This window comes from Miniopterus natalensis, chromosome 4 (assembly GCF_054644295.1).
Source record: "Miniopterus natalensis isolate mMinNat1 chromosome 4, mMinNat1.hap1, whole genome shotgun sequence".
NCBI lineage: Eukaryota > Metazoa > Chordata > Mammalia > Chiroptera > Miniopteridae > Miniopterus > Miniopterus natalensis.
The window spans coordinates 60,295,172-60,316,698 of NC_142084.1; the positions used below are offsets into that span (position 1 = coordinate 60,295,172).

Genomic DNA, 21,527 nt, shown 5'->3' on the forward strand with positions numbered 1-21,527 from the left:
CTACCAAGTGGCTCGAAGGACTAAGTTTTCACTTATTTACCGTTCAGCACTCAGAGCTGAGGGGATGCTAATCCAGCCAGGAAGAGGGGAAGGGGCTTTTCCTGACAGAGGGGGAAGTGTGTGCATGCGCAGGAGACATAAGAAAACATGAGTGCCTGGGAGCTACCATTAGCTTGGCATAGCTGGAAACCAGATTGGGAGCGGGAAGGACTCAAGCTAGGGGCACCTAGGGTCAGATCCTAAGAGGGTTTTTTTAAACCCTCAAGTTAATGAGGAACCTCCAAGGATTTCAAGCAAGGGAGTGACCCGACCAGATTACATCTCGGACAGATTATCTGGGCAGCAATGGGGCAATCACCGGAGGACAGGAATGGGGGGTGGGGATTAGTAGGCTACTGAAGTTACCACCAGTGAGACGTGAGAATTTATGGTCCAAAGCAGAGGAAGGTGGAATGGGGAGCAGGAAAGGGATTTTAGAGGTACGTGAGGAAGAGTTGTCAGAACTTTGGATGAGGGAAGAAAGGGAAGCTCTTGGCTCATGCCTTGGGGATAGATGGAGGTGCCATTCACCAAAACTGGGACCCAGAAGGGAAGTAAGGTTATGGGGTGGGGAAGTAGGGGGTAACCTCAGTTGTGGACCCAATGGCTTGAGGATGCCTGAGCAACACCCTGTGGACAGACATGTTGAGTTGACTGGTTGGATATACAGATGTAATAAGATGAAATTTAAGAATTTTTATTTTTTTTCTTCTTCCCCAAATGTTCTCACTATTCTAGCCAACCAGCAACATACACAGGGAGGGCCTCAAAGAGAATTTAAATGTAAGAGCAGTAGAAAAGCAGAGGAGAAATGTTAATATTCTTTTTTTCCCCCTTCAAACGAGACTCTTGATAGTCAAAAGGGAGGCCCTAAGTGGAACAAAAGTTGGAGCTTATGCCATAAAAAGGTGATGATGCAGATATTCCTGTGGGCACAACTAGCCAAGAGTGAAGTACAGAGTTTGGGGCTCTTTTGCTTAAGTCGAGGAATCCAGGCCATTTATACACTGAGAGAAATAACTTACTCAGGTTGGAAGCTGTTTCCCATAACAACTAACTGGTACGCAAGATTTTGAGATTAATGATTACATTTCATTAACATTACGCTTGTGGAGTTTTGATGTTTCTATGAATAATCTCTGGAGGTACTTTTATGGTTACAAGACGGGAAACAGAACGGTTATAGTGTATTCTTACCCAAAGGCCTTCATTCTTGTGAATATTTTCTGCCTCACTTTACACCTGTGTCAATATCCTCATCTCCCTGGAGTTTCTTTCACAAGAAGTGGTTAATTAAGAAGCTCTGGAGCTCTGGATTTAGATAGGATTTTAGTAGCCAGTAAGAATAGAAAATAGAGGGCTTGTGGAAATGCAGGACTTAATTAAAAGTGTAGAATATTATAGATGTTTTTTATAAGATGGTGAGGTCTACATTGTGCCTTCACAAAAAATTTAGAATGAGAAGAGAGTGAAGGTGCGATGTGACCATCTATTCTTAAGAGAGGGTGACCAAGAATGGGAAGGCTCTGGAGGTGGAAGAGATTTTGCGCGCATTTGTTAGAGAGGAAGTCTAAGCTCAACATGGGTTCAAATCCTGACTCTACGATTTATTAGCTCTGTGACTTTAGGCAAATTAGTTAACCTCTCTGTGCCATAGGTTCCTCATTTGGAAAGTGAGGTATATGATCATAGCAACCTACATAAAAGTCTCTTTTGTATTTATAAATATTTGTTGAATAAACGAACAAGTGTTGAATTGAATGTGGTAATTACAAGATACCAGAATTTCTAAATATCTATTTTTCTTCTCAGCCAAAACTGATTGCTACTCTAGGCTAATGCGTTCTTAGTATAGTGTTTCGAGGCCAAATAAGTTCATAGTACAAATTTATAATAATCATTACATACTCTGAGCAGAGTATTTGTAATTGGGGAAGGATTTCAGCCTTAAATACAGGCATATGTATTCTGTTAAACCAGAGTTGTTCCTCTAAAGGGCTGGCAGTGGCTATAAAAAGTTTGTCCTTCCCCGCGCTCCTCTTCCTTCTGTTTATCTTAAAGGATCCCTAGTTGGTGGTAAAATGGAATCAGTAAGAAGAAAGACCAAAAGGAAGAAGAAAGGCAAATGCGGCTAGTTTTGTCCTTCGCGCCGCCCCGTAGTTTGCGGCCGCCGCCGGGGCGGTGCGCGCGCATTTGAAAGCTGGGCGGTCTCGCGCAGCCCCAACCGTTGCGGGTGTTTTGTTCCGCCGGTAGGTGCTGAGGTAGCTGCGGGGTCTTCTTGGGGGCCACTCGGGACCAGTTTTTAAGGCAGCCTTGGCCCGGACTTCTAGTCCACCGGCTTCTTTTCTGCCTGGAGTGTGACTGCAGCCCCCGCGGCCCAGGTTTGGGGAGCTTTTCTGGGTCCCCGACGGCGCGCGGGCCCGGGCGCGGGGTCGAGCGCCGCCCCGCCCCCAGCCGAGGTCCGTGCGTTTGCTTTCGTAACAGCTCGAGGCCTAGAAGGAAAGTTGAAGACGTTGGAAATTTGGCGTTAAACAGGGAATTATCTTAGGACTCATCTTTGCGACCGAAATTCGAGTGCGCATCTGAATCACGGGGTAGGATGGGGATGTCCTGAAAGAAATCGTTCTTTTTCTAAGCGAAGCCTGGTAATCTGGACCTTTTCTGGAAGCTTCATAGAGAACCTGATGGTTAGGTAGATTTGGGAACCCCTGGTCTGGCAAGCTGCCATGCACAGCTGGCCTTACTGCTGGGTACGGGGAGGCCCGGCTGCCCTGCACGAGGCGAGACCCCAGCTTGAGGCACGTCTCAGCTCTACACCAGATCTGAACTCGGGCTGGTGCCTGGTGGAAACAGTTCCTTACTTCAGCCGAGTCTGTGTTTCAGCTCTTAAGGGAGGGTAGAACTGACGAAGGATTTCTGGTGGGAATGGAGGGGGTTGGGGGTTGAGAAAGGAGTGTGGAGCACAGTTCCCTACTTTGAATCCCTCAACTAATGTTGCTTCCAGTTTTCAGGGGAGCTGACACCCAGCTCTCTACAAACTCCCGGATTAGGGAGAAACAGTCTGTGCCTCTACCCCCAGGAATCCTACTGACGGTGTAAAGTGTACAGGACTTTAGAAAGAATCTGATCAGAACTTTGCCTTTCTTTTACATGTTCCTTTTTCCCCCTATTTTGCTTTTTTCTCCATTGTCTACTTTTTTTTTTTTTTATCTCCGTCTTCTCCCCCCCCCCTTTTTTTCTATTGGCTATCTACACTTTAGCTTTGCCAGTAGTATGTATGTATTTGTTAAGTCCTACAGTGGCTTATAAATTTATGAAAGGGGGATCTTCAGTGTTTTAAATTAAGGCGAATCTGAAAACGTGATTAAAAAACACAAAAGCTTCTTATTAATAGAAAATTAAAGCTGTGCCTTTGAGATGATTTCTTTTTTTCTCGGCACGGAGTTTTTAAAGATGCTATTTATTAAGGGCTCTACAAAAAATTAAAGTAGATATGATGAGAGTCATTGATCGGCTACCTCCTGCACACCCCCCACTGGGCATCTAGGCCAAACCTGGGCATTCACTGACTGGAATAGAACTGTGACCTCCTGGTTCTTGGGAGGATGCTCAGCCACTGAGCCACGCTGGCTGGGCTGCTTCCTAGTTTTTTACAGACAAACCAAATGAGCTTACAGACATGTAGGAACAGTTTGCTGTACAATAAATAACTCTACTAATACGAAACCTAACTTTTTTTAAAACGAAAACAATTTTTTTTAAATTTGGTAAAAAAGGTTCTTTAAGAAATATGTTACCGACGAAATAAAAAGCTTTGGTTCACTTGCATGTATGTGCAGTATGTACGTTTTATTTGCATAGACAGTTTTTATAGCTTATTGAAATATAATTCAATAGCATAAAAGTCACCCTTTGAAAGTATATAGTTCAGTGATATATTCAACCCAAGTTGACTATATTAAACTACTACCTAATTTAGAACATTTTCATCACCCCAGAAGACGCCCCACACCCACTAGCTGCTACTCCACATCCTCCCTTCCCCCCCAGCCCTCTGGCAGCTGCTAATCTATTTTCTGTCTGTTGATTTGCCTATTCTCAACATTTCATGTAAATGGAGTTATGTATGTGGCCTTTTGTGTCTGGCTGCTTCCACTTAGCATAATGTGTGCAAGGTTTATATGTTGTTGTAGACATCAGAACTTTATTCTTTTATTCCTTTTTATGACTGATTAATATTCTATTGTATAGAATATGTATTTTTTAAATTCTGTTGTGTGTATTGTATACCATATTTTGTTTATCCATTCATCATCTGATGGATATTTCTATTTCCTCTTTTTGGCTATTATGAATAATGCTGCTTGCATAGACAGTTTCTTTAAAGGGCATAAAAAAACCTGTTAACTACTTTCAGGAAGTATGAGAAGGAGACTTACTAGTTACCTTTTTGTACTAGGTGATTTTTTTTTTTTTTTAACCAAGTGCATATATTTCTAATTAAGACAAAAAAACTATCACTAGTAGTATGGCCTTGGGTAAGTAATTGTACTCTCTGGGTTTCAGTTTTCTCATTGTAAATAAAATTGGACTAGATATTTGTCATGGTCTTTTTCAGTTCTCAATTTTATGCTTTTATGATCAAATGAGAGATAGTATTATCTTCTTGAATGAGAGTTATAGTCTTTATAACTTCAGTGTAACTTTCAATTTACTTTTATCATAGGACTTAGAGTGATTATTACAATGGAAGAAATCAATAATTTCAAGACACCAAGCAAATTATCTGAAAAAAGAAAATCTGGTAAGATATAAAACCTTTCTTCATTGTTACTGCCGTTAGAACTGTCTTATTATTCATTGCTCTTGTGAGGGAAACATATTTTCCAAGGCAATTCAAAGGACAGAGGATAAAGTCCTCAACAAGTAAAAACAATTGGATATTGATATGCAAATTGACCTTTATCTCACGTCATACACAAAAATGGTCAAAATTATAAAATTTCTAGAATATAACAGGAGAAAATCTTATGTCGTTCATTTTTATATATAGATTTTTGTTTATTGAAATTGTGTCCTGCAACTATGCTAAACTCACTTATTCTGGTAGCTTTTAATAGCTTGCTTAGGGTATTGTACAATTGTACATTGTACGTAGCTGGTAATATTGTAGATAAATAAAGACAGTTTTACTTTTTTTTCATAATCTGTATTACTTTATTTCTTATGGCACTGGCTCCAGCATATTTTATAATAGATGTGAGTAGATATCCTTGCCTTGTTCATAGGAAGTTTTATATTAGATGTAGAAGGGGTTTTTTGTGTTTTTTTGTAATAGACTCTGTTTAGAGAGATTTCCCATACACCCCTTGTCCCCACACAGGAATAGCTCCTCCCTGCCCAACAACGTCCCTGGCAGAGTAGATGTAGGTTTTTCACAGATGCCCTTTATCAGGTTGAGGAATTTTCCTTTTATTCCTGGTTATCATGAATGTGTGTTGAACTTTGTCAAGAACTTTTTCAGAATCTATTGGGATAGTTTTCTTTTTTAGTCTGTTGATATCGTAAATTATGTTAATTTTCAAATGTTAAACCAACCTTTCACTTCTGGGGAAAGCCAGCTTAGTCATGATGTATTTTATATATTGCTTGGTTCAACTTGCTAATATTTTCTGTGTTCATGAGGGATGTTGGACTATAACTATTTTTTTTTCTGGGTGTTTTTTTTTTTGGAATGTCTGTCTACTTTTGGTATCAGGGTATTCTGTATTCATAAAGTAAGATGGGAAACGTTTCCTTTTCTTGAAGAGTATATGTAGAATTGATAGTATTTCTTCTTTAATTGGTAGAATTTGCCAGTAAAGCCATGTGGGCCTGGAGTTTTCTTAAGTAGGAAGATTTTAATTGCCACTTCACAGTTAATAGATACTGGGCTAGTAAAGTTATCTGTTTCTTCTTGTGTAAGCTTTGTTAGTGTTTTTCAAGGAATTTGTCTGTGGCTTCTAAGTTGTCAAATTTATTGGCATAAAGTTATTTATGATATACTCCTATTACCATTTAATGTCAGCAGGATCTGTGGTGATACCTCCTTTTTTGATTTCTGGTGTTTTATATTTTCTTCCTTGATCAGACTAGATCAGTTTATCTATCTTGGTGAATGTTTCATGCACTTGAAAAGATCCTATTTTCTGCTGTTGTTGGATGCAGTGTTCCATAAATATCAGTTAGGTCAATCTCAATGACTTGTTTATGTTGTTTTGTTTTGTTCAGGTCTTCTGTATCCCTACTGATTTTTTGTCTACTCTATTACTGTGAGAGAGGTGTGTTTTTGACTACAATTTTTGATTTGTCCATTTTTTTCTTTCAGTTCTATCATTTGTTGCTTTATATATTTTGAAGCTTGTTATTAGGTACATACACATTAGGAAGGTTATTTCTTTGATGAATTTACCCCATTACTGTTATGAATTGGTCTTTTTTAAAAATATATCTTTATTGATCTCAGATAGAGGCAAGGAGAGGGAGGGAGAGAGAGAGATAGAAACATCAATGATGAGAGAGTCATTGATCGGCTGCCTCCTGCACGCCCCCGACTGGGGATTGAGCCGCAACCTGAGCATGTGCCCTGACTGGGAATGGAACTCTGATTGCCTGGATCCTAGGTCGACGCTCAACCGCTGAGCCATGCTCGCCTGGGCATGAATTGTTTTTTTAATCTGGTGTTGTACTGTCTCTTCAAAGTTCACTTTATGTGATATTAATTGAGCCACTCCAGTTTGATAAGTGTTTGAATATTATGTTTCACAACCTTTTTTACTTTTAACCCATTTGTGTCTTTATATTTAAAGTGAGTTTACTATATAGCATGTAGTTATATCTTGTTTCTATCCTGACAACTGCTGCCTTTAATTGGACTATTTAGCTACTGTCCACATGTGGCAATATAAATTTCTGTTCAAATGAATTAAAATTGAATAAATTACAAATTTAGTTTCTCAGTTGTTATTAGCCACATTTCAAGTGCTCAGTAACCACATGGGACTAGTGACTACTGTACTGGACAACACAGATATAAAATATTTCCATCATGACAGAAAGTTCTATTGGACAACATTGTTTAGATCATTAACATTTAATGTAATTCTCTGTGGTTGGATTTATATCAATTTTTCTACTGTCCCATAGCAAATTGGTGATTTCTTTATTTTTTTCCTTATATTTTTCTCTGTGCTTCACTGTTTGTTGCTTTGTCTTAAAATTTAGTGACCTTTTGCTCTAAGATGGTGTTATTTTTGTCCCCTGTATTTTTACATTTCTTTAAGTTCCATTAGGATCCTTTTTTACTTCTCTATCTCAACTTGTTATGCTCACATTTTCCTTTACATTACTGAGTGTATTTTTTAAGATTAATATTTGAAGGCTTTTATCGGCTACTTCTTCATCGCTGTGATTTTATGGTATGTTTCTGTTGGTTTATTTTTCTCCTGGAATGGGTCATATTTTCTTGCTTCTTTCATAGGGTAATTTTTAACGGGCTGTGAGGCATTTCACATTGTTGAGTGCTGAACTTTGTTATTCCTCTGAAGGGTGTGTGATTTTGTTGTGCCCCCCTTGCAGTTAAGTTTACTGCGCATTAGCCTGTTTCTTTTGAGGCTTGCTTTTAGGCTTTGTTCTAAACTTTTTCCTTGGGCTAAAATTTAGCTGTATTACAAAGTCATGACCCTTTAGAAAACTTTACTCAATAGCTTGTGTTACAGAGTCACCGCACACTGGCTGATGGTAAGTGAATTATTCCTAGACCTGTGTAATCTCCTGTAATGATTTAGCCTACTGTTTGGGTTTGGTGTTTTCCCCAGCTTTGGGTAGTCATGTCCATGATATGTGCAGAAAGTACTTAGTCAAATGCTTAAAGGGAGACCCCTTTTTAGATCTCTGGAGTTTTTTCTCTTATTTTGTGGCCTCCTCTTTAGTTCTCTGCTCCATAAATTCCAGCTATTTAGGTCTCCTTTACCTCTGATCTGTCTCCTCAATATGATTAGACCTCTGAGCTGTGTGTGTTTGTGCTGTGGCCTGGAAACTGCCTTTAAGCAGTAAATTAGGGCAGTGATAGGGCTCACCCCATTTGTTTCTCTTCTCTCAAAGATCACAGTCCTGCTCTGCCTATTGTCAGGTATATGAAAACTGTTCTATTTTGTCAAGTTTTCTAGATGGCAATTCCAAGAGCAGTTGATTATTCATTAGCAAAAGTAGGACTTCTCTGTCTCATCTTTTTTTATGACTGTATAATGCTTTGTGATATAGATATACTATAATTAGGATTACTAAATAAATAGTGATTACTAAGGGTTTTGTGTGTGCATGTTTTCTGAAGCCACAAAAGTGAATCCCAATATTCCAAATATATATGCTTGCACACATGTGCGTGTATGCCTTTCGGCACATGCTGTGCTGAGGTGTTGGCAAACTCTTTGTAAAGGGCTAGATAGTAAATAGTTTAGGCTTTGTGGGCCACATAAGAACACTATTGCATATTCTTTTTTACCTATTTTTCTAATCAACCCTTTAAAAAACAATTCTTGTGGGCTATACAAAAACAAGCTATTTGCTGACCCCTGCTTTAGTGTTACTTACTGTAAGATAGAGCTCCAAAAATAGACCTGGTCAAGGAATCTCCATTTAAAATTAGGATGGACAGTGTCAGATTGCTCTCCAAAAGATTATGCCAATTAGTACTCTTAACAGTAGTGTGTTGCAAATGTTTGGATGTATTTGTAGAGATCTTTTCAAATACTAATTTTTTATTTCTTTCTGACATTTAGCATTATGTTCAACTCCATGTATAAATATTCCTGCCTCTCCGTTTATGCAGAAGCTTGGCTATGGCACAGGGGTAAATGTCTACCTTATGAAAAGGTGAGTGTAAGATTTTAGATTAACCTTTTTACATGGAACCCTAGTACTTGGAGGCCACTGTACTTGGAGACAAAGGAATATGAAAATTCAAATATTTAGATTTGAGGTGTGTTCCAGATCCTACCTGACTGCTATATTCCAGTCTCAGAACCTTTTATAACTTTACCAGAGCTCTGCCTGGTATACTTTCCTTCTAGCTGTTCTCCTGATGGACTATTAAAGGAACTGTAATTTACTGTATAATTTTCTCTTGGCTTGTATGAGGAGGGAATCAACCTGATCAACACAGCATGTTTTTAGGTTTATATTGTTTCTAGATAGAAATGCATTCTTGAATAAAAAGCTAATAAATTGAGACTAGCATAGCAATATTATGAAGTGGGTATTCTTGAAACATTTTTGCAGTTTAAACACCCCTTTGTGTTTGTATGCTGTTTTGTTTTTCAGTGCCTGAAAACTCTTGTCTAAGTTATTTTGAAAGGAAAAAATTCTCATAGGTTCATGGCTAATCTCATTTTTTTCCTTTCTTAAAGACAGTCTTTAAATGTAAAGTGTGTTGTTAACAGAGTTATACTGTATGTAACTTAATCAAAAAGCTTTATATGGCAGCTGATTGAAAAATAGTGGTCCCTGCCTGATCGTACCACACACTCATAATGTGTCCCTGGGATGTTCCCCTCCTGGTAACCTGAATATTTCCTTTGCTTCTCTGGTAAATTGGATACTCTGTTGTGCTGTACCTCATGTCTTAACTATTTCTTGCTTTATATCTTGTTTTGTTTGAGGACATCTGGTAGCTCCCTATGAAAAGGTGCACAGGAGATACATTTTTGAGAATTTGCATTTCTGAAAATGTTTTCATTTACCCTCATACTTGAATGTCCCTTTTTGGTTTTCTGGGCCAGAATTCTCATTGGACATAATTTTCCTCCACACTTTTGAGGGCACTGTTCCATTATCTGTTAGCTTGTAGTATTGCTGAGAATTTTGAAGCCTTTCTGATTGCTGATTCTTTTTGTTATCTGTTTTATGTTATCTCTTACTCCCAGTGTTCTGAAACCTTGTATGATCTTCTGTTTTTCACCAGTGTTCTGAAATTTCACCGTGATATGCATGGATGTATGGATGTGGGCCTCCTGGATTCTGAAAATTCCTGTTCTTAAATTTTTAAGAAGTTAGTTTTAAAATTACTTTGTTGGTGATTTGCACCCCTGTTTTTCTCTTCTTTATGTGGAACTCCTATTATTTGAATGTTGTACTTATTGGAGTGATCTCTGGTTTTCCTATTTTCTCTTTGTTCTATTTTCTTGGAGATTTTTCCAACCTCATCTTCTGGTACTTCTATTGAGGTTTTCATTTTTGTCTATCTTGTTTTTAATTAATTATCTGAAAGTTTTCCTGCTTAAAATGGCATCCTGTCTTTTAGGAGTGCTAGAAATACTCTGTATCTTGATCTGGATGGTGATAACGCATTAAAACTCATTGAGCATTTACTATGCACAAGGTCATGAATTACTGTGTTCCTGTATGGTTCACAGATATTCAGCTTTGCCAGTAAACCTCAAACTAAATACCCTCTGCTTTAGCCCCTTTCAAAGCTAGTTTTCAGTCTTGAGAAGCTGGGGGGGATAGGGAATGGGCAACTTCCTAGAGATACAGAATCAGGGAGGGTATCTAGGAATCCACCTGCTTTTTTAATAACTTTCAAGAAGTTCATTGGGCATGTTAAGTCATTTACTTTCATCTGCTTTCCAGCTTCCAAAAGTTCGTTGCTGTTATCTCTTCTTTATTTCTATCCTTTTTGGTGGATGTATGTCTTAAACTATCCTTTTGCTTTTATTTGAGTGAGGCTTCAGAGGGATCAAAATTATATGTGTGTGTTCAAGCTATCATTTTGATCTAAAAGTATATTTTAGTGTTAAATCAAGTTTGCATCCCTAGATTAAACCCAACATAGTTTTGATGTATTATTTTTTAAATATACTGATAGATTCAGTTTGCTATTTGTTTAAAATTTTTTCATCTATGATATAACTGAAATTGGCCTGTGATTTTTATTTTACTGCTATTTCTGTTTGATTTTTTAAATTAAGGTTATACTAGACTCTTGCTCCTTTTCTTTCTATTCCTTGGAATAGATTGAATGATAGGTTCCTTGAAAGTTGAGTAAACGCACCTGGAATGTTATCTACGCTTTGTATTTCTTGTGGGAAGATTTTAAATTCTTGATTAAATTTCTTCTTTCATCACTTTTCTTAGTTTTTTCTAAGAATTTGACCATTTTGTTTTTTAAATTTATGAGTGTAAAAGTTTTATTATTTATCCACTTATACTTTTTAGTCTCTGCTGTATCTGTAGTTATTTCCCCATTTTTTATTGCAATATTATTTGTGCCTTTTATTTTTTTCCTTGTGCATTCCCATCAGAAATCTGTTTTATTAGCTTTTTCAGTAAACCAGCTTTTAGCTTGGCAAAGTATTTAATTCAGATTTTGTAAATATGTTTTTTCATTCTATAAATCAGGATATATTATGGAAAAGGTGAAGGATGGACTTGGTCACTGAATTCTAAACATCCAAGAGTTATGGGATACCCACTGAAACTTGAAAATTATATTTTCATAATAAAATGACATGAAGGAGGTTATCCCCAAATGCTATTGTTATCTGAAACTGGAGGTGTAAGAATAGTTTAGATAATGTATGGATGATGTATATGAATTAAGAAATCTAGTGATCCTTTGAGTACATGTTTTTTGATTTAAAAAAAAAAAGGTTCTATAATCATAGAGCTATGCTTATGAGGTAGTACAAAGCTAAGTGAATTCTTGGTTCAATCTGTTATGTTCTTATGGATTAACTTTTGAAGCTCTTTTACTAGCTTTTGTTCCTGTAATGCTGCATACACTTTGCTTTCATAATTCACTGTACTCATAAGTAAACGGCCACCTTGTTAGGTAAACCTTTCTCTGACTTTATCTGTTTGTTTATTTAGGCCTCAAACCATTTATACTTTAAATATTAAGATGGCTAGTCTTCTTACAAAATAGATAGCTTACATTTTTTTCTCATTTGTTTCTTTATTATTATTGCCTTAAGCTCATGTCTTTGAGTAGTCAGTGAAAGGTATAAGGTGGATTGGTTAGTGAAGAGACATAATATTTGTTGGAGAAGAACAGTCTGTTATTTGGATGATTACATATGGGCCAAATGTTTCTTGTATGTCTCTTCTTTAAGTTGTTTCTTAGAGATTAGTGTTTATTACTTTAGCATTCTAGAACTCATCTGTGGTACATATAGTAAAATGTTTGATAAGTAGTTGGTAGTGCAACATGCTTAAGTAGAAAAATTTAAAAATAGTCTTGAAGTTTAAAAATTATGACATTCCATCTTTTTCCTTCTAATTCTCTTTTTGTCCCCTCCTTTTCACCAATAAATATCAGACTACTTTTGTAATCAGTAGATATATCAGCTGTTTATCTCCCAATTAAAAAGGAAATGTAGCAGAGGTGTTGATAGTATAAAATTTGTAAGTTTTAAAAAAAAAACCACATTATCAAGTTCTTTTCAAAATTTGGAAGTTCTTGTTAGTCATTTGCAATGTATTATATTTATTAACCTTTATATATTTTATAATTAATAATTTTTTAAAGATCTCCAGGAGGCTTGTCTCATTCTCCTTGGGCTGTGAAAAAGATTAATTCTAGATGTAATGGTCATTATCAAAGTATGTATCAAAAGAGACTAACTGATGAAGCTAAGGTTTTAAAAAGCCTTCATCATCCAAACATTATAGGTAAGTTTAAATTTATTTGGTAGCAGTATCTGGTATATTATTCTGTTTATCAGAAACAGTTTATATAATCTCTTAACCAGTTTCAGTTATAAAAATGAAAAGGATGGTGGTAGAGTTTGGTAAGAATCAAATTAATGTGGACATTCTAAAAGTATATAATATTTTTAGATGCTTAAGTATATATTTAAAACATGGGAATAGTTACAGTCATTATAATGCTGGTACTATGGAGAATTCAGGAATATAAAGTGATTTTCATTTATGTAATTTCCTTGTTTTCATTTTTAATATAAGTAGGGCTTATGAACCATTATATTTAGGAATGCATAAAATATTTTAAAACTTTAATTTGTGATACTATTTGTAAACAGTGAAGGCATTTTAAATTAGATTACTGAATTAGTTTCATAAATAATAGCTGTTTCATTGTATATTTGTCAGTGTTAATCCAGGTCCATTTTCAGTCACAGTACTATAAAAAACTTAAGTACTGTTGTTCTTCCCTATCCTAGTAAGAAAATGTTTGTTTCTTTAAGGTTATCGTGCTTTCACTGAAGCCAGTGATGGTAGTCTGTGTCTTGCTATGGAATATGGGGGTGAAAAGTCTCTAAATGACTTAATAGAAGAACGAAATAAAGACAGCCAAGGTCCTTTTCCAGCAGCCATAATTTTAAAAGTTGCTTTGAACATGGCAAGAGGATTAAAGGTAACTATACCATTATATTTTATGTGATTTTTGTGGAACATTAAAAAACTAAATATTTTAATGTTCTAAATCTGTTTTGTCCATCAGTTTATTATGTTCTTTAGATTCCACATATAAGTGAGATCATGTGATATTTGTCTTTCTCTGCCTGGCTTATTTCATTTAGCATAATATCCTCCAGTCCCACCAGTGCTGTCTCAAAGGGTATGAGATCCTTCATCTTTATAGCTGCATAGTATTCTATGGTATAAATGTCCCACAGCTTTTTTATCCACTCATCTACTGATGGGCACTTGGGCTGTTTCCAAATCTTAGCTATTGTAAATTGTGCTGCTATGAACATAGGGGTGAGGAGAGATTAACCAAAGAATTTATATGCATATATGCATAACCCATGGACAGACAAGAGTGTGGTGAAGGCCTTGGGTGGGGGGTGGGGGTGGGGTAGAAGGGGTCAATGGGGAAAAGGGGGACACCTATAATTTCAACAATAAAGGTAAATATTTTTTAAAAGACATAATTTTAATAAAAAACACACTAAGTACTTTATATACCTAGTTACATGGTAGGATTCTCCCCAACCTCCAAAAGAAGGGTCTGCCTTAAGTGAGAGTTGCCTTATGGAATCTTTTATATTGCAGAGAGCACTATTTCCTTATTTGACCAACAGAGTTGACTGTTTGAGGTCTTCACATAGTCTGAAATAATGAAATAACCCAAGTCAGGTAGTTTTGCTTACAGAGATCACGTTAGATTTAGTTGTAAAAGGGTTAAATTTAACACAAATTTACTAATTATTCCTGGGAGTGTAGCCTAACCCTCTATTGATGTAAACAAGCCTCTTAAAAATTGCTTTGTGGGGTAAGTTTTGGGCATCATGAATACTCATCTGTAGGTCAAATGAAAAAGTCTCAATTTTATGCAAATTATTGTGCATTTGGATGGACAGTGTTAGAAATAAAAAGAATTCTATATCCTAAATAACTTAAACATAAGTATTGATGGCCCCAGAAACCTGTCAGATGACTCAAACGCAGATCATGTAATGATACTGATGGCAAAGTTGCATGTTAAGAGTTGAAATAAAGTTGACTTGTGAAACGTGAAACTGGAAAAAGGCAATATTTCTAAATATAACTATTGTTAATATGTGTATAGAAAAACCAATTTTAAATGGATAAACTAAATCATTAATTTGAATTTTAATAAATGATTTAAAATATACATAATGGAATTAATGTATTATGTAATATATTCATGCATATTCTCTTTATGATGGGCAACATTTAAATTAAGCACAGTGAGCATTTCAAGTTACATTCCAAGAATTATCTCTGCATCATTTTCAAACCCAGTCACAGTAGATGCTAAAATGCTGATCAATGAACAAATAACTTTTTTTTTTTTTTTTAATATATCTTTATTGATTTCAGAGAGAGGAAAGGAGAGGGGCGGGGGGGAGAGAGAGAGAGAGAGAGAGAGAAACATCAATGATGAGAGAGTCAGTGATTGAGCCCGTGACCCGAGCATGTGCCCTGACCGGGAATCGAACCCCGATTGCCTGGATCCTAGGTCAATGCTCAACCGCTGAGCCATGCCCGGCCGGGCACAAATAACATTTTTATAGGACATTTTTTATTATGAATATTATTAGTTGTCAATTCTAAGAAAGGGTTAATGTGTAAAACAAAATAGTCTTAGATTACATTTCTGCTTCCTCTTTTTGTGAATTATGTGTAGCCCTGAGTTATCTATTGTTTTGCATTATCTCAGTTTGAAGAAAGTATGCCTCATTGTGAAGATTCCAAAATTATTCCTAAAAATTTGTAGCCTCAAATAAAATTGCAGTATATTTTGATACCCATAGCATCTTTTTTTTTTTTAATCCTCACCCAAAGATATGTTTTACTGATTTTTAGAGAGAGGAAGGGGGAGCGGGAGAGAGGGAAACATCGATGTGAAAGAGAAACATGGATTAGTTGCCTCCTGCATGCACCCCAACTGGGGATTGAACTCAAAACCTTTTTGGTATACGAGGCGACTCTCCAACCAACTTAGCCATTCAGCCGGGGCTTCTGCTGTAGCATCTTTTGATATAAAAGTATTAAGATGGGTTTGTAAATAAAAAACTTATCTATAAATAGACATCCATTTCCAACAAATCTTTTACATTTGTGGTCAGTAATTGCAGACCAGGATAACATGGTATGTTTCCTTCTCTAGTTTCAAATAATTTGAAATGATGGACAGGTATAATGCTGTAGTTTAGGAAGGGAGTTCAAATTATATTTGTTTGAAGGTTATTTATATATATTATATATGTATATTTTTTTAGTTTGTATTTTTGCTCAGATGTGTTAAATTTTCCACTATCTTAGTATCTGCACCAAGATAAGAAATTGCTTCATGGAGATGTAAAGTCTTCAAATGTTGTAATTAAAGGTGATTTTGAAACAATTAAAATCTGTGATGTAGGAGTCTCTCTACCATTGGATGAAAATATGACAGGTAAGTAGTATTCTAATTTTTACATTTTTAAATAGATAAGTTCACATTCTTTAAAAATAAAAAACTATTAATAAAAAAAGTGTACAATGAAAAGTATTCCTCCTGCCCAGCCAGCACGGCTCCGTGGTTGAGCATCAACCTATGAGGTCACGGTTCAATTCCTGGTCAGGGCACATGCCCGGGTTGCAGGCTCCATCCCCAGTGGGGGACCTGCAGGAGGCATCTGATCAATAACTCTCTCTTATCATTGATGTTTCTATCTCTCTCTCCCTCTCTCTCCTTCTCTGAAATCAATAAAAACATTAAAAAAAAAATCTAACAGTATGTAAAAAGGATAGTACATCTGACCAACTACTGTTTATCCCAGGAAAGAAAAGTTAATATTCAAAAGTCAATGCAATTCACCATGTTAACAGATTTGAAAACTACATGGTTATCTCACTACACATAGAAAAAGCATTTGACAGAATCCATCTTTCAGTCATGATAAAAAAGACAACTCTTGCTAAATAGACATAGAAGGGAACTTAACCTCAGAAAGGGTATCTACAGAAAAACCTACAGGCAACATAGAGGACAAGGCCAACATGCCTGCTCTGGCCAGTGTTGTTTAACACTGTCCTATAGTCCTATTAAAGCAAGAAAAAATAAAAGGCATCAAGATTGGAAAGGAAATTGTTCATATTTACAGTTAATGTGATTGTTTAAGTAAAAAAATCTCAACCTACAAAAGAACTACTAGAATTAATAAGTGAAGCCCTGGCTGGTGTTATCAGTGGTTAGAGCATTGGCCCACGCACTGAAGGGTTGAGGGTTCAATTCCCAGTCAAGGGCACACACCTGGGTTGCAGGTCCCATCCCTGGCCCTGGTTGGGGTGCCTGCTGGAGGCAACCAATTGATGTGTCTCACATTGATGTTTCTCCCCCCCACTCTCTCCATCCCTTCCACTCTCTAAAAATCAATGGAAAAAATATCCTTGTGAGGATTAACAACAACAAAAAATAAGTGAAGATAGCTGTTATATTTTTATATATAGTTAATAATTGGAAAGTGAAAAATAAAATTTTATTTATAAGTACCAAAAAGCATAAAATATTTAAGGATAAATTGGCAAAAAGGTCAGCTATATACTGAACACTAAAAAACATTCCTGAGAGAGTTGAATAAGGTGTAAGTAAATGGAGAAAGATTATGATTATGGATTGGCAGACTCAATACTGTTAAGATGTTAATTCTTCCCAAACTGATCCAGAGATTCTGTCCAATCCTAATCAGAATTTTAGCTGGCTTTTTCATTGAAATTAACAAGTTGATTCAAATTTAAATGGAAAAGTGAGTGGATCTGTGTCATTCCTGGGCAGAAGGCAGTATGTGATTCAACCCTTTCCCGTTTCCCGATTTAGCACTCATAGAAGCATAGAAATGGTACTTCTCTCAGTCGAATAATAGCATAGATTGAAAAATGAAGAAACAGGCACAGATTAAATGATCTATTTAAGGTAACACAGCTTGCAAACATCTTTGAACCCAAGGCAAGGCAGTCTTTCTCCAGAGTCTGTACTCTTGACATCCACAATCTATTTATACTTCTACCACTTTCTAAAAGAATTGCTATTTCTCTACACCCTTGCCAACTATCCAGCTTTTTGAATATTTATCAACCTGGTAAGGAAAAAGTATTAATGAGGTTGAGTGTATTTTTTCATGTTTACTGGCTACATTTGATAACCTTTACCTGTCAAATAATTTGTTGTTTTTTTTTGTTTGTTTTTTGCAGGATAGGGGAGGTTGTTTGCCGTTCTTAGTGGTTTCTAGTGCTTGCCCTTATGACAGTTTTACTTGTGTTTTACTTGTTTCAGTAACTGACCCTGAGGCCTGTTATATTGGCACTGAGCCTTGGAAACCCAAGGAAGCTTTGGAGGAGAATGGTGTTATTACTGACAAGGCAGACATATTTGCTTTTGGCCTTACTCTGTGGGAAATGATGACTTTATGTATTCCACACATTACTCTTTCAGATGATGATGATGAAGGTATAACTACATATTTTTAATGTAAATCCCAGTCTGTTTGGTTTAAAATAAGATCAATTTATAAAATTATATTTTATTTTTCTATTAAGTTAATTTTTAAAGAAGCAAAGTGCTTGATTTAGTGGCATGAGATACAGATTATATTAATGCTGATGACTGATTTGGTACCATCTCAGTTTAATTTTATACAAATGAGATGTAGATTAATTCATTACAGGGAGATAAACTGAGAAAATTTGGAGGAGCAAAAAGTTACCTTAAAAACTGCCCTTGTATGCACAACCTAAAGACACGGACAGTGGTGGGGATAGGGATGGGACCGGGTGGAACGGGTCATTGGGGAGGAAAAGGGACATCTGTAATATTTTAATCAAAAATAAAATAAAAAAGCTCCCCTTGCCTGAGAAGATTAGAAAGCTATCATAATAAGGGTTGATAACCATGGATTGAATCCATGTAATAAATTAATGACAGTAGCTAATCTATACCAGGGCAGGACAGCTGAGACTGTGGTATAATGAAAAGCATACTGGATGATGAATTCTTGTTTCAGAAGGGTGAGTTTGAGCAGTTGATAAGTTTTTCCATGATTTAAAGTGATTTTGTTTCAAACTCCTTCATGAGCAGATAAAACTTTTGATGAAAGTGACTTCGATGATGAAGCATACTATGCAGCTTTGGGAACTAGGCCACCTGTGAATATGGAAGAACTGGATGAAACATACCAGAAGGTGATTGAGCTCTTCTCTGTATGCACTAATGAAGATCCTAAAGATCGTCCTTCTGCTGCGCACATTGTTCAAGCTTTGGAAATAGATATCCAGTGATCTCATATTCATAACGACCTGAGCCTCAAGTATGGCTCATGTATATAACTGTTCTGTTTACTATGGTATACATTTATATAGTTACTATGATAATCCATATTTATTAGACTATTTGAAAGTGACCTGTTTTAGAACCATAGCACCTTGTTAACATTTGAAAAACTTTCTATTATAAAGATATTTCATGCATCCTTATGATCAGCATTTGATATTGTAGTGGGTTTTCTATAAAGCTTAAGAAACTTTTAAGTTTAAGGAACAAGTATTGAAACTTCTTCATAGAGATTTAACAAAAAGCCTTAAACTCCTATGTCTAACATTAATTTAGGTAGAGGAACCACTACTTTTATTAATGATCATTCTTGAATATTCTGTTTTAATGGACCTATTTAAATTAGCACTTCGTAGTATAAAATAAGTCTACATTTGACTGTCTTTTAAACTTTGCTGGTCTTTCTTAGCTGATGTGCTTATTAAATACAGTCACTGGAAGCTGAGAGGATATGGCTCAGAGTAGCTCCTTGGGTATTTCTAGACATTTCCGGTTAAGGCTTCTTACCCTCTTGGTTCTCCCCAGATCGTTGGTTTTTGCTTTCATTTATTAAATGTTATTTCTGTACTGAGATTTTTTTTTTATTTTTTACTTACTAATCTAGATCTTAAGCATTTTACAGTTCTGGTGTAAAACTAATAAAACTAATAGGATATAGAATAAAAGGAACTTTGGTTACCAGAAGTGTATTTACCTATTTTATACTCCACTGATCTGGCCCAGCCGGGCGTGGCTCAGCAGTTGAGCATCGACCTAGGATCCAGGCGATCAGGGTTCGATTCCCGGTCAGGGCACATGCCCGGGTTGCGGGCTGCAAGCCGATCAATGACTCTCATCATTGATGTTTCTATCTCCCTCTCTCCCTCTCCTTTCCTCTCTCTGAAATCAATAAAGATATATTTAAAAAATATATACTCCACTGATCTGTTATCATTAAAGTTGCCAAGTGAATGTGAGTAGGATTTTTTCTCTTGGCCTTATTTTGTTAATCTAAAATGAGGGTGATTTGTCTTTTAACCTTCATACTAGCTTTGTAAGTGATGGCTCTTTGAGGAACTTAATACACTTATCCTAAAATATATATGAAAATGCAGAGGACCAAGAATAAACAAAAATACAAAGTGGGAGAATTTTCTATACCAAATATCAAGAATATTGTATTGGCATAAAGATAACCAATAAGACTAGTGGAATAAACAGGCAGAAAGAGACCTGCACATATATGGACACAATTTTTGACAAAGTAAAAAGTAAAAAGCAATAAGTAAAAAACCATAAATAAAAGTACAAGAGGCTTGAATAGTCACAACCTAAAATGCTCATCAGTAGTATAAATTAGGGTGTATTCTCGATGGAATATTATACAGTAATGAAAATGAGATTCAGTTAGATACTATAATATAAATGCATATATATATATATATATACACACACACATTTATATATATATATATATAAAGGTTCAGTTTATGTAAAGTGTAAAAACAGACTAAAGACTAATCAAAAGGTAGTTACATGCTGTGGCTGGGTGGCTCACTTTGGTTGACATGTACACCAAAAGGTTGCAAGTTTGATTCCCTGTCAGGGCATACCTAGGTTGTGGGTTCCATCCCCGGTCGGGGTGCATATGGGAGGCAACCCATTGATGTTTCTGCCCCTTTCTAAAATCAATGAAAACGTCCTTGGGTGAGGATTTTTTTTTTAAGTTACATTTGAAGAAGGTGATGTAATAGTGATTGAAGGGGTAAGAGGAAGACTTCCAGGAAGATGACTGTTCTATTTTTTTTAACCTGGGTAGTAGTTATGAAGTTATTTGTGATAACTGGGTATCTTTTAAAAATTAAACCTTCCAAGAAGTTTTAGTTCATTGAAAAGTTGCAAGGACAATTCCCATATATTCCACACCTGTTCCTCTATTAACATCTTACATTAGTATGTTTGTTACAACAAACCAATACTGATACATTACTACTAACTAAAATCCATAATTTATTCAGACTTAGTTTTTACCAGAAGTCATTTTCCTGTTCCAGTATTCCTTCCAGAATACATTATATTTAGTTGTCATGTCTCTTTGGCTGTAATATTTTGTCAGACTTTCCTTCTTGTTTTTTAGACTTTTTTTAGAACAGTTTTAGGTTCACAACAAAATTAAGAGGAAGGTACAGAGATTTCTCATATACCCCCTGCCACCACGTATGCATAGCTTCCCCTATTATCAACATCTCCCACCAGAGTAGTACATTTGTTGCAACTGATTAATCTACATGGACAAATTGGGGTTCACTCTTGTGTCCATTCTGAGTTTAGGCAAATGTGTAATAGCATGTATCCCCACCATATTATACACAGTATATACTGTATTTTCACTGCCCTAAAATTCCTGTGCTCCTACTCATCCTTCCCTCCAACCCATGGAAGTCACGTATATTTTTACTGTCTCCAGTTTTTCCTTCCCAGAATGTCATATTGTTGGAATTACATAGAATGTAGCCTCAGATTGTCTTAATATTCAATTATGGTTCCTCCATGCCTTTAGTGCCAAACAGTAATCCACTGCCTGGATATAGCTGTTTGTACATCTTTGTTGTTTCCAAGCTTTGACAATTATGAATAAAGCTGCTATAAATATCTGTGTGCAGGTTTTTGTGTG

At 36.1% G+C, this 21,527-nt stretch overlaps 1 protein-coding gene across 5 annotated transcripts; it reads left to right on the top strand.

Moving 5' to 3' along the window:
- The first annotated feature begins 2,229 nt into the window (after nt 1-2,229).
- Nucleotides 2,230-19,558, top strand: PBK (PDZ binding kinase). Of its 5 annotated transcripts, none has more exons than XM_016213874.2 (8): nt 2,230-2,288; nt 4,766-4,843; nt 8,859-8,952; nt 12,605-12,747; nt 13,284-13,453; nt 15,832-15,961; nt 17,822-17,995; nt 18,623-19,558. In XM_016213874.2, the coding sequence occupies exons 2-8, from the start codon at nt 4,786-4,788 to the stop codon at nt 18,820-18,822; spliced, it is 969 nt and encodes a 322-aa protein (XP_016069360.1). In that variant the 5' UTR covers nt 2,230-2,288; nt 4,766-4,785; the 3' UTR covers nt 18,823-19,558. The 5 variants fall into 5 exon arrangements, with proteins under 5 accessions (XP_016069360.1, XP_016069362.1, XP_016069363.1 ...); XM_016213876.2 differs by having other exon boundaries at nt 2,280-2,300; XM_016213877.2 differs by lacking the exon at nt 2,230-2,288 and adding an exon at nt 2,331-2,420.
- The last annotated feature ends 1,969 nt before the right edge of the window (nt 19,559-21,527 follow it).